Genomic DNA, 17404 nt, shown 5'->3' with positions numbered 1-17404 from the left:
TAACTTTTTTGAACTATTTTTCGAACTCCAACTCTTATTTTACATTCCCACCAACAATTGATTATGAGTTACAATTTTATACATTCTGGCCAAAGCTGCTATTACTTTTTGGGGGGGTGTGAGGGTGTGTTTGGGGTCACATCTTGTAGTGCTTAGGCTCTATTCCTGGTTGTGTGCTTAAGACTGACCCCTGCTGGTGTCCAGGGAACCAAACGTGGGGCTGGGGATTCAAACCAGGTCTGGCCACATACCTTCATCTCTAGCATTCGACTCCAACCTCACACTGTGATTTTGAGTGGTTATTTCCTTGGTGACTTAGGACCTGTGCATTAGGACCTTCATGTCCATTGGTCCTTCAAATATCTTGTTTACAGAAATGTTTATTTGCAGAATGAACACTCAGAGAACACCAACATTCTAAACGAGCAACCAAAAAACACAGCTCTCTAGCCTTCCAATCCTGTGTTCTTCACTGCAAGGAGTGGATGGAATGAGCAGCTAATTCCAAGGGATCTTTCACTTTAGCATGTAGGCATCACGGTTAATATATAAAACTTAAGGATTACGTGAACTATGATCACAAAATTATTTTTACAGTTAATCTGATTCATCTCAAACATGATTTGTTGAGTGCCTATGATGGTGAAATGCCATTCTCCCGGAAAGCATCCCAGGAGAGATGAGATAAACACATCCCCCAAATAAAAATATTTTATCTTCATCTTATCTTCTACTTTAAAAGATAAATATATGGCAAATGGGACTGGAGCTGATAGCACGGTGGGTAGGGCGTTTGCTTGCACATGGCCGACCCAGATTCGATTCCCAGCATCCCATATGGTTCCTCAAGCACTGCCAGGAGTGATTCCTGAGTGCAGAGCCAGGTGTAACCCCTGAGCATTGCTGGGTGTGACTCAAAAAGAAAAAAAGTTGCACATGTACAAACATAACCACATTTAAGAACAAATCACATAGTAATAGTACACTGGTAAGGCACTTACTTGCTTTGCATGCAGCAGAATGGGGTCAATCTCTAGCATCCCATATTGTCCCCAGGAGTAAGCCCTGAGCACTGCCAGGTGTAGCCCCACTCCCGAAACAAATCACTACTCAAACTGAGATTTCATTGATTCCACTCCATTTTAGCAATTCCATAGGTAAGTATACCTTCATGTGCCCAACTGGTTTCTGGGCTGTATCTTGCAGGCTCAGGGTTACTCCTGGCCCTGTGCTGGGATCATACCTAGCAGTGCTAGGGGGTTATAAAGAATACTGGAGATCAGAAAAGGTCAGCAGTGTGCATGCAAGCCCCTTAACCCTGTACTATCTCTCTGGCCTTTGGACACAATTCTGTAGTAGTTTTCATTGAAAAACACCCTTCAGGGTGAGAGCTGAAGAGTTCAAATGGCTAGTGCATATGTTTTGCATATAAGACTAGATTTGGTAGACTCTTGTTTTTCAGGGTCGCACTCAGTGACGGTCATGAGTTACTCATGGTAGGGGGCTTGGGAGAGACTACATGGGACGCTGAGGATCAAACATGGATCAGCTGTATGCAAGGTAAGCACCGAGATCTGATCCCTCAGGAGGATTATTTGATCCTCAGCAGCACGTGGCCCCCTGAGCACTGTGCTGGCAGATCTCCTGTACCGTAAGAGTGGTGGCCAGAAGATAATGGGGGAGAAAAATTGGTACTTTATCAGGTAGAGCCTATTCTTCCCAGAACATCACATTTTGAGCTGGAGCAATAGTACATCGGGAAGGGCACCTGCCTTGCATAAAGCTGACAGAGGTTTGATCTCCAGCACCCATATAGTTCCTTGAACACCACCAGCAATAATTCCTAAATGCAGAGCCAGGAGTAACTCCTGATCATTGGCATTTTGGCACTGCAGGGCACAGCCCCTCCACTCCTCCCATCGTATTTCAATGCGATGCCGCAAAAAAGTGAAAATACTTAAGCATATGCTTACCCTGCCCTTTTTTTCCCCCCCTTTTGGGTCATACCTGGCGATACTCAGGGGTTACTCCTAGCTCTACACTCGGGAAATACTCCTGGCAGTGCTGTGCTCAGCGGACCCTATGGGATGCCGGGGACTGAACCCAGGTTGGCTGCATGCAAGGCAAATGCCATACTCACTGTGCCATCGCTCTGGTCCCTTACCCTGCCTTTTTCAGAAGGAGCGGGAAGGCCCACACCCAGCTCTGTGCTCAAGAGTCACTTGCAGCAGTGCTCAGAGTAACTCGTGGGCCCAAAAACTCCTCCTGGGTTTCCTGCATGTGAAACATGCTCTCAACCTTTTGAAATCTCTCTGGCTTTTCTGCATTTAAAGCATGCTTTTGACCTGTTAAAATCTCTCTCTGGCCTTAGAATATGTGGGTGTGTGTGTGTACGTGTATATATCCCCTGACCCTGAAAGAGCCTCCAATACGGCAGTGCTGGGAAAGTAAGGAGAGGCTGCTAAATCTCAGGGCTGGGAGGAATGGAGACGTTACTGGCGCCTGCTCGAGTAAGTCAATGAACAAAGGGATGACAGTGATATATATGAAAAACCTATTGCTCAAAGTAATTATATTTCAGCAGACTCTTCAAGACTTACCTGTTAACTGAATGATAAGCAACCTGAAAGCAAAAACTGACTAAAGAGTACAAATATAAATTATCAACTGAATGAAAGAATTTTGTAGTCTTTTCTCTGCCAGGAAAATACCTGAGATTGCACACAATCTGAAAAAGTGCACCATCAGCATAAAAGTATCAGGAAAATTAACATTTCAAGGCTATATAGTCATCTCTTGGGACCAGAGAGGTAGAAGAGCAGGGAAGGTGCTTGCTTTGCGCATGTCCAACCTGTGTTTGATGCCGGTACCCCCACATGGCTCTGAGCACTGCCAGGAGTGATCACTGAGCACAAAGCCAAGAATAAGCCTTGGGAGCTGTATGGTGTGCCCTCCCCCACCAAATCAAACAAACAGAAAACAGTGTAAGATCATTTCTTAAATTTAATCAAATAATTCCTATTACATAACTATGGAAAGATAACCTGATTTCATAAATCCTCAAAAAAAGGCCCAAAAGATCAAATACCAAGTGTTCCAATCTTTCAATCATTTGAGCCTTTATTAACATGCAAGTACCGTTTGCAAGATATACAGGTTTTCCTAATCTTCTAGTCCAATGTTTTAAACCTAGAGTTACTTCTGAATCTAACACAAAGTAACTCACTAAAGTTGGCCAAGGTTAAATAAACTATTTCTAGCTATCACCTTGACAGTTCTGATGGTAGTTTAGGTTTTTATAACTGACATTACTTGTCACCAGGTAGCAGAATAGAGTTCTGAACTTGAGTCTTTTATACTAAAATATGTACCTGTATGTCTTATGAAGTTACTAAAATATATGCAATTAACATGTATATTGTTTACTTCACTACTTTCATAAACTAGAAAGTACAACATTAGGTCTTTTAAGAGTAAAATTTAATTTTATAACTCTTGGTTGTTTTTAATTTTCTGAAGTTCCTATAACCTTGCTCTGGCCTCATCTAAGCATTACAGGAATGCACAGGGTTGCCCCAGACCTAGGCACGCAGGAGGCTTGTAGAGACTTGGTTCTAGATGGTTGCAGTTCCCAGAAAAACTGGTCCATAATAAACCCATCTGGAAGAACTAAGTTGAAAGCTTAATTTATAGACTCTATAATGACAGCATTGTTGTCACTACAAGATAAAAGAAATATAAACCCACGTTCAGTGCTTCTTTTACCATAGCTTCTCATCAGCTATGCTGTCATGGTTTTTAATATTTTTTGGTATGTTTAGTAGGAGAGCTTATTGACCTCCTTATTAAGTTCACACTACCTGTGGGTAAAAGACCCACCAATCATCATTGTCATATTCACTTGGGATGATATATTTTAATTAATAGATGATTATGTGTAACAAAGTATATTGTAAGCATTGCATTGTGTATCTCAAAATGTTTCTCATAAATAATTCAAATGGAAGGAGGACGATTAGAATAATTCAGGGTAGTCTAGTTTTTAAGGACTGGTGAGGTTAAGTCTTAACACGTACATACAAAAATGTGAACACAACAAGGAACTACAGAAGAATGAATATTGGGGGGAAAATAACTATAGTAAAGTACATACTGTGAATTGGTTAAAATGAACAACGCACATTTAATCAGTCATGTAGCTGACCTGTTGGCTACAATGCAGTTACTAGCTCCAAAAACTGACTAGTAATCTTCCAAAACTGCTTTAAAATAAAGTCTTAAATCGCAGCTATAAACAAAAGGACAAGAAACATTTAAACAATACTGCAGTTTATCAAAAGACAGATAAGAAATTTCAACTCTTATGTCTTTGACAGTTATAAAAAAATTGAAGTCTTGGCTAAGTTATAAACATGTTTATGATGCAACATTTGCATAACAAATAATGCTACTAATGATGCCTAGAAGATCAGGATAGTTTAAAAAAACAAAACAAAACATAAAAATACAGAGCCAATTATTTACTTGTAGAACATGTACATTTATGCCTAAATTTTAGCATTTACTGTACCACCACTGATTAAAAAAAAAAAATCACATCCAAAATATAAGGCAAAACCACCTATGAATTGGCATATTAGTTTATTTCTCAGTTTTTGAAAATGTCCTTAATTTACTGATATAGCAAACGAATGTCAGCTCTGATTGCTATGCAAAAGAACAGAAGATAATCTGCTTGGCAATGAACATTAAAAGTTCAATTGCACACAGGCAACATGCTATATATGAAAAGTTACTAACTGAACTACGGGTATTAAATACTGAAAAAAGTTAACAGTTTATTATAATTTATTTTATTTAACAATCTAGGAAATTCGCAGCCATCAGCAGTTCCAGTGCAATTTCAGGTGCAATTGGGAATTCAGGAATCTCGGTCGAGCTGTTAGTGTAACGAACCTTGTAGGTGAAATACATGCACACTTTGGATAGCACATGTGAAGGGATCTCTCTAAAATTGACTTCATTGGTTTCATTTTCAGCAAACTGACCTGTGTAAGAAAAGGGAGCATGTTATAGGCAGAACTTGTGTTATTCAAATATTCCTATATGATTTTATTTGGCCTATATCTTCTTGGCACTGGATTTAGCAAGACTATAAACATCAGAGAAAAACAGGTTAACTTCGTATCGATGAGAGCAGAATGAACACGCTGAAGCCGAACAGATGTCAGCAAGGCTTGTGTAGCATGGGGACTCTGAATGCAAAATGGTTCCACCCCTTCTGCAGAGGCCAGCCAGGCAGACTCACTGTATGTTAAACACAGAAATGCTACACTCGAGCAATTCTATTTCTTAAATTTGAGGCCAAAGAGTTGAACACGATCACCCAACAGAACAGCGGCAGCTCCTTTTGATGTATTAGTCACTTAATTAAACATAAATAAAACAAATGTACCTACCTGGGCCACTCAACATGGCTTTTATTGTTCCTGATGTTAATGCATGTTCTCTTTTTACAATAAACTCATGGCCATCAGAGGATATTAATTTGACATACATAGCATCAGGGCCTTCACAGCCACCATAGGTTTTCTCTTCTCCATCTAGAGCAGAAAAATCATTTTTGAATCAAATTTTATTAAGGTCATCAAGATTAACACTTGGAGAATTCAGACCCAAAAGATTTACTAAGATTTAATGGCCAGGGGTTGGAGTGATAATACAGCGGGCAGGGCACTTCCCTTGCATGCGACAGACCCAGGTTCAATTCCCAGCACCATATATGGTCAGCCAGGAAGTGATCCCTGAGTACAGCTGGGTATGGCCAAAAAACAAATAACCCCCTCAATTTTTTTTTTCTTTTTGGCTTTCTGGGTCCCACCCAGCGATGCACAGGGGTTACTCCTGGCTCTGCACTCAGGAATTACTCCTGGCGGTGCTCGGATGATCATAAGGGATGCTTGGAATCGAACCTGGGTTGGCCACATGCAAGGCAAATGCCCTACCCACTGTGCTATTGCTCCAGCTCCCACCCTCAAATTTTAATAAAACCAGAGATATAGTACAGTGGGTGGGGCTCTTGCCTAGCATACAGCCAAACCTGGGTTTCAACCTCAGATTCACCCCCAGATAAGGTCCCCCAAGTCCTGCCAGGAGTCATCTCTGGGCACGGAGCCAGGAACAAGTCCCAAACACCATTGGGTGTGGCCCCCAAACAAATTAAAATGCACACTAAAGCACTTAATTTATGTCCTCTTAATCATAAATGGTACAAAAAAAGTATCAATAAATGTGTATGGAGGGGGGGACATGAATTACATGTAGCAAAAGGCTGAATAATAGTGTACTACTCTTGCAAATTTTCATAATAAACAGTTAAATGCCTTCAAAGATACAAGTAGCGGACTGGAGAGATAGTATGAGTGGGGTGCTGCCCTGCACTTGGCTGACCTGGGGGTGGGGATGGGGTGTGGGGTTGATCCCTGGTACCCCACATGCTTTCCTGTGCACTGCCAGGAGGGATCCCTGAGTGTACAGCCAGATGTAAACCCTGAGCACAGTCAGTGTTAGTCACCCCCCACAAGAAACAAACAATAGGGCGCTGGAGCGATAGCACAGTGGGTGGGGCATTTGCCTTGCATGCAGCCGACCCAGATTGATTCCCAGCATCCCATAGGGTCCCCAGAGCACTGCCAGGAGTAATTCCTGAGTGCATGAGCCAGGAGTAACCCCTGTGCATTGCTGTGACCCAAAAAACCAAACAAAAAAGAAACAAACAGTAAATAACTCATATATTAAACTTTGTTTTGTTTTCTGACCACACCTGGAGGTGCTCAGGGCTTACTGCTAGCTTTGTATTTAGAGATCACTCCTGGTGGGGCTAGAGAGACTATACGGGGTGCAGACTCATACAAGTCAGCCGCATTTAAGGCAAATGCCCTATCCTCTATACAATCTCTCTGGTCCCTATTAGTATTTTTAAAATCAATGCTGGAAAATAAAACAATGCTAAGTAATTTAAACATATATTTCTAGTTTCTTTTGCAAGCCAACCCATAAAGTTTCTGCTGGGAAAGTTTCTCATTTTCTCAGGTAACACTAGGTAACATTTAATACTCAGGAGACCTCACAGATTCTATCTGGCACAATAAAGTTAAAGATCTACTTTTCAGAAACAGACAGTAAACCCCAGCTGTTTATTTAAGTAACAATTCCAACAATTCCAGTCTATTCTGACCATTTCCTGCTTGGATTCACTGATACCAAAGGCTCAGCTTTAAAAAAACCAAGTATCTATTAGCTGAAATACCAAGTCACTTTAAAAGGTGAGGACATCGCTCAAAGGACTGAACTGCATGCCTCGGCCACAGGCACTAAACGGTCCTCAAGTTCCAAGATGGGATGGGAGTAAGTCCACCCCAAATAAGTAAAACCACCTTACTTTTATATAACTTACCCATTATGTTCTTAAGAAATTCTACTTCACTCCCAGAGGAAATTTAGGAGTTTCCTGAAATATAACAATGCTGTATTACTTAATATGTCTTTGGCACTTATTCATACTTAAGGTCTCTGTTGAGCAAGTCTCCCAGACACACATTCACACACACCCCGCTATCAAGTTTCAGAACGAAGATCATATCCAAAGCTGTCAGATCTAACTCGATTTTCTTTTCTTTTTCCTTTATTCTGGTAACAGTTTGAAAATACAGAGAGCAGGGCTGGAGACACAGCTCAGGAGGCAAGGTGCAGGCTTTACATGTGACCAACCTGGGTTCAAATCCTAGGGATCACATATAGTCTTGAGCACTGTCAGGGATCACAGCTGAGTACAGAACCAGCATAGTCACTGAGCACCACGTGGCCCAAAAGGCTCCTGCCAAGCAGGGCACAGCTTCTGAGTGCTTAGTGGGTATGGCCCTGTAGCACTGTCACTGTCCTCCCGTTTTTCATCGATTTGCTGGAGCGGGCACCAGTAACGTCTCCATTGCGAGACTTCTTGTTACTGTTTTTAGCGTATTGAATACGTCCTTGGGAGTTTGCCAGGCTCTGCTGCGCGTGTGGGATACTCTTGGTAGCTTGCCAGGCTCTCCGAGAGGGACTGAGGAATTGAACCTGGGTAGGCTGGATGTAAGGCAAATGCCTTACCCACTGTGTTATCACACCAAATAAAACAAACAAAAGATACTTGACCTTAAGGATCTTTGTACACAAACAAGTATCTGCAAAATGAACCATACAATAAATCTGAGGATAGGAAATAAACTACCCTCAAAAGAACTGCCACTGCCTCACATTATTTAACTGTGTAAGCTGAATACATTTTTACTGTTCCAAAGTTCTGACATTTTGGGCTGGAGCCATAGTACAGCGGGTAGGGTGCTTTCCTTGCACATGGCCCACCCGGTTTTGATCCCCAGCATCCCATCTGGTCCCTGGTGTCCTGCCAGGAGAAATCCCTGAGTGCAGAGCCAGGAGTTCGCCTTTAAACACCACTGGGCAAGGCCCAAAAATCAAGAAAAAAATCAAAGTATTAAGAGTAGGACTAGAAATCAAATCTTCAGGACTAGAAACTAGCATCTTCAGGATCTACTAAGTTTGAAATGTTGCACTAAAAGCCAGAGTTCATTTACAAATATCATTTCCACAGGAAATTATTACTTATGATGCCTCCACAGCTGGAGTGGCAGCAAGAAGATTTAAATCTAATTAGGTCTGTTTTATTTATTTCACAGGGCCAAGGATAGAGCCTTACACACTTAAGGTATATACCCTGGCACTGAATCACATTCCTGGCTCCAGTGAGGCACCTTTGAGAGCTCACAGTCTCTCCCATCAATCCATACTGGCACGGCAAAACACTGGCTCTAGTTAAAATTTCTTTTCCATTGCTGCAGTTACTGATTGTAATCTACAGTTACGAGTGTGCTGTCATTTTATGATAAAAGGTGATTAAAATTGTACCTGCTAATTTTTTTCTGTTCACCTTTTAAAGTCTTTTTTTCTAAAAGAAAAATTGCTGCAATAGCTAGAACAAAAATCAAGTGCTCACTTTTCTATTTAGAAAATCTCCATAGCAAAACATCTAGGGTGTTTACTTCACCGGCAGTAGCTAAGCAACCACGCAAAGGCCCAGCTGAGAAACCCTTTGGGTAGCAATAGTTTTCTCTATAGACTTCTCTCTTTTTTTTTTGGGGGGGGGGGAGGCATTTGGACCACACCTAGAGATGCCCAAGGATTACTCCTGGCAGGCTCAGGAAACCATATGGGATACCAGGTGGGATACCAGGTATTGAAACCGGGTCGGCTGTGTGCAAGGAAAATGCCTGATCTGCTGTACGATCTCTCTGCCCCTCTAGAGACTTTCTAATATAGTATATCAATCTCACCATAAAAAAAGGGGGGGGGGAGAACAAAATGAGAGTAAGTTTGTTAGTTAGGAGTAAATCCTGATTAAAAAACTCCATAATACACAAATTCAAGTTATAAACATTATAAACATTATGATTACATACAGACACAATCTACAAACTACCTACATAAATCTGAGTTTAAGGTAAAGGTAAAGGTAAAGGCCCTCCCGTTGATCGTCGATTTTCTCGAGCGGGTCCAGTAACGTCTCCATTGGAGACTTTGTTGTTACTGTGTTTGGCATATCGAACGGGCTGGAGCGATAGCACAGCGGGTAGGGCGTTCGCCTTACAAGCGGCCAACATGGCTGACCCGAGTTCGATTCCTCCGCCCCTCTCGGAGAGCCCGGCAAGCTACCGAGAGTATTCGATATGCCAAATCTGAGTTTAGAGCTACAAAAACCCCAGCTGAAACATTTTAACTACATTTTTGGGGGGTGGGAGATGGTTTGGGTCACAGCTGGCAGAGCTCAGGGATCACCTGGCAGTGCTTGGGAGACCATATGGGGTTCTGGATTTAAACCCAGATTGGCAGTGTAAAAGGCACCTTACCTGCTATACTATCACTCTGGCCCCAAGACAAACATTTGAATTTTTATTCCATAAACCTAATTTCCAAAAATATGGATAAGGTAGGTATAAGCAGCTGGCCACTCAGAGACTAGTTCTAGGCAGACAATACAGCATAAACAAAGGCCTAAATGTCCTCCTAACTCTTTAGGAAGAACGGTACCCATAAACATGACTTTTATAATCTTCTGGATAACAGAAATTCAAGAACTACAGAAATCAATTTTTTTCTTTTTTCTTTTTTTTTTGCTTTTTGGATCACACCCAGCGATGCTCAGGGGTTACTCCTGGCTCTGCACTCAGGATCACTCCTGGAGATGCTTCAGGGGACCATACGGGATGCAGGAGATTTAGCTCTGATCGCCCCTGTGCAAAGCAAATGCCCTAGCTACAGTTACTATTGCTCTGACCCCCGGAAATCTTTTTTTTTTTGGGGGGGGAGGGTGCACCAGCAGTGTTCTACCCACTGTAGTATCTCTCCAGCCCTCTATTTTTAATATTTTAGGGACATGAGAGTACAAGATGACCGAAGGCACTTGCCTTGCTTGGTTTGATCCCTGACTCCACAAGGCCCTGAAGAACTACCTGGTGCGGTACAACGCCCATCCCCCCACCCCAACTCCTACTGTTTTAATTATAACAGTGCAATTAATATGTTTTACTAAATAGTTAAAACAAATTCCCATTTTATTACTGATTTCTTGTTAGGTCTATCTCTCATAGACTTGTAAGAAAGGCTTGATCCCTAAACTAATCTGGAAAACACAAAGAACAATAAAACTTGTGAATAATCAAGTGTCAGAGGGGGAAAGGAGATGGATGATTAAAAAGTCGCACAACTTGGGGGTTGGAGAGATAGTACAAAGAGTAGGGTCTTTGCTTTGCACACAGCAGACCCGATTCAATCCCCAGCATCCCATACTGTCCCCAGCACTGCCAGGAGTAACCCTTGAGCACTATTGGGTGTGGCTCCTAAACAAAACAAAAATGGCAAAACAGTTTTAGCAGGTAACAGCAGCATCAAGAAATTAGTGTTTCTTGGTCTCTTTAATGAAGCATGAGCCCTGCAAGCAAAGCCAAAGGACAGTCACTATAATGTGTAGAGATTGAAAATAATTAAAAGGGTGTGAAACCAAAATGGTGAAATATACAAAATGGTAAAATATACCATGCTAATGTGATATCACTGGAGTTAAGATGCTTGTGGTGCATGCAGTAACCTAGTTTGATTCACTACGGTTGCCAGGAACTGCCAGGGATTAGGAATCAGGGGAAGCCCCTGAGCATTGCTGGGTGTGTCCCCAGCCCCTTCCCCAAAAAAGAGATGCATAATACACACACACACACCACACACACAAACATGGTGTAAAACAAATGACTCTCATCTATTAATCTCAGAACTTCTACAGATAATTTGCATAAAAACACATTTGGGGGCCGGAGCGATAGTACAGCAGGTAGGGTGTTTGCTTTGCACATGGCCCACCCAGGTTTGATCCCTGGCATCCCATATGGTCTCCCCAGCACCGCCAGGAGTCACCCCTGAGCATTGCTGGGTGTGACCAAAAAAGGGGGGGAGCCCCACAAGTTTGAATCTTTACATAATCAGAAAACTATGATTTAGAACTGGTTTTCCAAATATGAGAAGCCAAGCAACTCCTGATGGTGAACAATGGTCAGCTTGATAATCAGCTATTTGTAGGTATATAGAAGAATGTGACTAGAAATTCCTGTTATCCAAATATCACCTTCATTTGTTTAGGTCTATTTGCTGGCCATCAAACCTGAGTTTGGCAAAGCATGGGCTCAGTCCTTTGCCCTATCACTTGGCCCTCACATAGGCAGTCTGAATATTGCCTTTTCTTCATTTTCTCTCTGACATATATTCAGGACAGAGGCAGAGACTCAAAAGACTGTATGCTGTGTGCAGGAGGCCTAGGTTCGATCCCTAGTACCAATATTCTCCCTGAACACAGGAGTGTCCTCTGCGTACCGTGCTTTCCCCCCAAAAACAAACCAGAAGATTTCTAAAGCAAAGCCATAAAGGGGGGAGGGTTTGGCGGAGAAAAACCCAGCACAGTCACAGATTCAGAACCTCGCACCCATTATTATACACCACTAGTTATGAACACAAGTACATTAAACACATGCTCCTGTGCATAACCTAGGGGGATCGAGGAATGGACACTTCTCACAGGGTTACAACAGTGGTGCTCAAAAGGTCAAGAGGTACTGAGCCCTGTGCATGCCAGGCACATGCTCCAACCCTGAGCTATTTCCCTGGGCCCATGGATGTGACTTTCGGAATCTCGTGTTTTCTGGAATGCAATCAGTCATTTGTAAAAAGATACAGTGGTCTGCCAATGTGCTAAGTATTTGATAATATCCTCACATATCCTAGGATAAAAAATTGCTTCCAAACCACTGAGTGTCACAACAGTTCTTAGCACTAGACAGTGTCAACCTATATAGTGGACAAAAAGCAGTTCCATGATTCTAGTTCAGAGTCTGTAGTGGGTCATTTAAAATAAAAGCACTTCTATTTCCAGTACTTCTGATTAGTAATAGCCTAATCACTGTTCCAAATGGTCATGCTGGGGCCAGAGCCAACAGTACAGTGGTTAAGGCACTTGCTTTGCATGCAACCCATCCAGGTTCAATCCCAAGCACCCTATATGGTCCCCTGAGCCTGCCAGGAGTGATCCCTTGGGTGCAGAAGCAGGAGAAAGCCCTGAGAACTGCCAGGTGTGGCCCCAAACCAAAAACTAACAACATGCCTCCCAAATGGTTACATTTTCTTGACTGCTAAAATGACAACTAAGAGTCCATGATCAATCATATTAAAGCATCAAATCAACAGAGTTTTCATTTTCAGTAACAGGTCCACACAAGCATTCAGTCCTTCAACTGTTGGGCTTTTAAACATTTTTATTAGAATAAATCTGATACTTAAACCACTATTTAAAAATGGCCACAAGTGATCAACAGGAAGGATTACAGGTGGTGAGGTTCACAACAGACAACAGTGTTGCTAAATACCTAGATATACTGCTGAGTGCTAATTCTATGGTGACAGCTGCTTCACATCCAACCACAGTTCATGGGGTAAACACAACAAACTAGACCTTCCTTAAAACCCTCACACTGGCAAAGAAAAATAAGCAACCAGAAAGCATGACTAAAAAAGGAAAAAATGCTTCAACAAATTAAGCTGGATGAACTGGGTAGTTATCAGGAAAAACAAGAGCCTTACTGCTATCTCATGTCACATACAAAAAACTTGAAAGTTCTTGAACTTAAGATAGGCATAGCTAATAGGCATGTCTCTGTTGGAGAGATACTACAGTGGGTAAGGTGCCTTGCCTTGCAGCAATCAACCTGGGGTGGACCCCCAGCAAATGGATCCTGAGTACTACCAGGAGTGATCCCTGAGGGTGAACCCAACAGAATAAGCCAAGAGAAAGCAGGATGTGGCCCAACAAACACCCCCACCCCCCTAAACAGGTAAAACAAAAGCTCCCAAAAGAAAACAAACTATGTCCATGGCAAAGATATCTCAGGAACTCAGGGAAGCCATAAACAACCCAGTTAAACTTACACCAAAGAACATTATTGTACCGTATTACCAAAAACAACAATAAAGAAAAAAAATTATACAGACACTATATAAACCTGCTAAAAGATAGCTCAGATTCAGATAGTATTCCCAGATCTCCAGAGTATCACTGGGTGAGGTCTAAAGCACAGAACAGAAAAAGAACTTTAACACTAAGAGTTGAGAGAATATTAAGTAAATTTATAGTTAATGGACATGTGAAATAGGAAAACTAATAGTTATGTTATGAAGCTAAAGCATTCTTTTAATTATGACCCAGCAATTCCATTCCAGAGTATTTATACAACACAGGGGAAAGAATTCATGGCCTGGAATGTGGCTCAGGGATGAAACAGGCTTAGATACTTCTTTGGCCCCACCCCCTCCCCTTTACAAAATTGCCCACAGGTGGTTTTTATTTTTTTTTTTTGGGGGGGAGCGGGGGTTTGGGCTACAACCAGCTGTGCTCAGATCTTAGCAATCACTGTATGTGGCGGGGCTCAGTGTCACACGAGGATGAGCACAGGTTAGCTGAGAGCCAGGCAAGCAAACCTGCGGGATTGCGGGATTGTCTCTCTGGCCCCACAGCAGCTTCATTTTTATAACCAACGGGAAACTACAACATCCATCACAAAAGTATGGACACATAAACCCATGCTACATTCCTCTAGAAGCATACTATTCCCGATAAAAAGGGATAAAAAGCAAAAATACACTGGGTGTATAAATTAAAAACATAGCAAGTGCTCAAGAACAGATGACTGGATAAAGAAACCAAGGTACATCAACACAATGCAACCCAATGTTAAGGGGAGGAAAATGTACACAGGTGAAGGGATGGGGTTGCAACATTGTATGACTAAAATTCAACAATAAGGGGATTCAATGAAAAGGCAAAAGAAATTGACCAGTGGCTGCTTCTGGAGTAAAAGTGCATAAAGGAACTTTCTAGTAAAAAAAATGTTGAGTCTGAATAACCATCTGTGAAAAATGGCAGGGAGAATGTTACACAGAACACAAATTTTACCTCAATTCGAAAAATAAGAAACATCGCAATAGGTAAGGTGCTTGCCTCGCATGCTGCTCTGCTCCCCAAGTTCCATCCCCAGCACCCTATTAAGGCCCTTGAGCTTAAGGCTCACTTCTGAAGAGAGCCAGGCATGGCCTGAGTGGCCGAGCAGCTGTGGGTGTGGCCCAAATCCACCCCTTCCTGCAGAAAAATGAATCCAGAATCTTTAAAAACCTATTAAGAGGACAGGTGTGCATTCTAGTAGTAAAGCACTTCCCCTTCTCTGAGGCCCTGAATTAAATGCAAGCAACACTAATTTGAGAGAGAGAGAGAGAGAAGCAAAGGTCTTTTGCTAAGATAGTATCAAAGCCAGAATGTTTCTTTTTTGAGGGGGAGGGGAAGGGGAGCCGGGTAAATCCCAGCTGTGCTCCGGGGCCTATATAGGGTGCTGGGGATTGAGCTCGGGTCGGCTACAAGCAAGGCAAGCACCCTACTCGGCCGCTGCAGACTATCCTCCACTCCCCTACCCCTAACTTTTTAAATGAAACTGAACTTCTAAATAAGCAGGCGCGATTATGGAGTAAGATTCTGGCAGCCCCATTAATGAAACCTGTGACGAGAAATCTCTCAAACCATGGGGTCCGAGCAATAGCACAGCGCGTTAAGGCGCTAGTCCTTTAAAAGAAGCACGGGGTTGATCCCTGCCATCCTACAAGGTCCCCCTCAAGCACAGCCAGGTGCAATTCCTCGGCACCCCTGGGTGTGCTCCCCTCAAATCTATCAACCGACCAACAAACAGTCAGAGAAAAGTTTCTGATCTGGGTCTCAATGGATGGAGATGTTTTTTACCAGGCCAAACTGAAATAAAGGAAGAGAGGCCGCCAACCGCGGGGCTGAGCGCCCCTCACGGCCCCCCACCAGAGAGTGATGGAGAAGAGGTACTTTCACAGGCTACTTTCACAAGGAGAGGCGCCGACTCCAGCTATTTTCGGAGGCTGGAGATGGGGGTGATGGCGACAGGCTGTGCCCAGGGGTCGGCGGCCTGCAAGGGAGCATCTCTACCCGCTGTCTTCGCTCTCGCGCCCTCGGGACACTCCCTGGCTAGAAATAAACACTCTTGCTGGATTTCCTTTCCACTCACCACCTGCGCTCGCTGAGTGGGTAGCTCCAGCACTCTCTTCCTGACCTCGCCTTTCAGCCTGGCATCCTGGCTCCCTACACGCTGGAACCCCTGGCTGGGCTTCCCCGGTGCGACGGGTGATGCGAGGGTGATGATGCACGGCTTCCCGGGGATCACAGTGACTCTATGCTTCCAAGTCCAGGAACGCCCGCCCCCAACCCGCCGCCAGCCAGCCAGCGTGTGTGCAACAGCACCCAAACAAGAGCAGGACTTCCCGAACTCGACAGGGGCAAGGCATTGGAACAACGGGTGGTGAGTTGACAACGGCGAACACTTTTAACTACAAAGCCACGAAATGGACGTCCTCCGTTTGACACACACACACACACACACACACACACACACACGTGTGAAACACGCACGAGTTGAACCCACGTGTGGCGAGTGCTGCTCCCGCACGGACCAAAACGGCAAAGCGATCGGGAAGGTTCCCGAGTCTTGCTCCCCTAACACCTCAAAAAAAAAAAAAAAAAAGGAAAAAAACGACTCGCTTGGAGGTTTGGAAGTGGGACCCTCCCAACTCGGAAGGGGCTCCCCTCTCTACCCCCTCCCCCCCGGAAAGCCACGCAGTGTGGGCATGAGCACCCCGCACCTCTCAAAGCAGAGAGATCCGTAAAGAGATTTTTTTTTTTTTTTTTGCGTCACCGCAACTCCACAGGGCACCGGGGATGGAGGATGATCCAGGGTCAGGCCGGGGCTGATGCGGGGCGTCGAGGTGCGCGGAAGCGGCAAACTCGGCCCGGCCGGAGACCGGCCCAACACACACACAAGTTCCCCCAAGAAGGTAAACTTGGGCCAGGTCCGAGCGGCTGAAGGCCACGGCCCTGTCTCCGGGGACTCGGGGGCCGTCTCTGAAGAAAGGAAGCAAGCCGAGAGCGCACATGGGGCAAGCAAAAAAAAAAAAAAAGAAAGAAAGAAAAAAAGAAGAAAAAAAAGACAGGGCTTACCTACCGGGCGCCTCACTCCACCGTCCCCGCGCTCACCCCGAGCAGGGCCCCTCGGCCCGGCCGCCGCCCCTCCTTCCAGCCCCTTCCGAGCCCCCCTCGGCGGCGCCGGGGAACGTCCCGCCGCCCTCTCCCCTCCCCCTCCCCCCCCAACCGGGGGCAGCAGAGGCGGCCCCGGGGACGCTTCCGTTCCTTCCCCGCCCAAAAGGGAAAGGGGCAGAGAGCCGGGGCGACGACGAGCGCGGCCAGGACGAGCCGCCGCCACCGCCGCCGCCGTCGGGCCCCCCCACCCCCACCCGCACCGCGCGCTGCGCTCGCCACCACCCGGCTCGACACTCACTCGTCAGCTCCGCAGCCACCGCAGCCGCCGCGCCCGCGCCCGCGCCCCGCGCACCACCACAGCCCCAGCGCCAGGGCCGCCCCCCCCACCCCCAGTGGCCGGCCGCGAGGACTTCCGGGGCCGCGGCGGAATCACTTCCGGCGGGGCACGGCGGCTTTCGACTCTCGGCGCGGGAGCTCGGTACCTGAGGAGGCGGCGACGGGCCGGATTCCAACCCCGCTCGCTGGGGTGCGGGGAGGCGGAGGCGCGCGCGGGGGGGGGGCTGCAGGAAGTGCGCGGCGCGCTCGGCCTCCACTCGCCCTATAAGAAGCTCGGGAGGGTGGGGCGCCGGCCGGGTTTTAGCCAATCAGAGCCTT

General features: G+C 44.9%; 1 protein-coding gene across 1 annotated transcript; it reads right to left on the bottom strand.

The window, feature by feature from the left end:
* Positions 1-2985: 2985 nt before the first annotated feature.
* ELOC (elongin C) lies at positions 2986-17151 on the bottom strand. The gene is made up of 4 exons (XM_056134602.1): positions 17049-17151; positions 7457-7510; positions 5460-5603; positions 2986-5048 (listed from the first exon to the last, which is right to left on the bottom strand). The coding sequence occupies exons 2-4, from the start codon at positions 7458-7460 to the stop codon at positions 4858-4860; spliced, it is 339 nt and encodes a 112-aa protein (XP_055990577.1). The 5' UTR covers positions 7461-7510; positions 17049-17151; the 3' UTR covers positions 2986-4857.
* Between the last annotated feature and the right edge of the window lie 253 nt (positions 17152-17404).

This window comes from Sorex fumeus, unplaced genomic scaffold (genome assembly GCF_029834395.1).
Source record: "Sorex fumeus unplaced genomic scaffold, SorFum_2.1 ptg000002l, whole genome shotgun sequence".
NCBI classification, from domain to species: domain Eukaryota; kingdom Metazoa; phylum Chordata; class Mammalia; order Eulipotyphla; family Soricidae; genus Sorex; species Sorex fumeus.
This window is presented reverse-complemented; position numbering and strand designations above follow the sequence as displayed.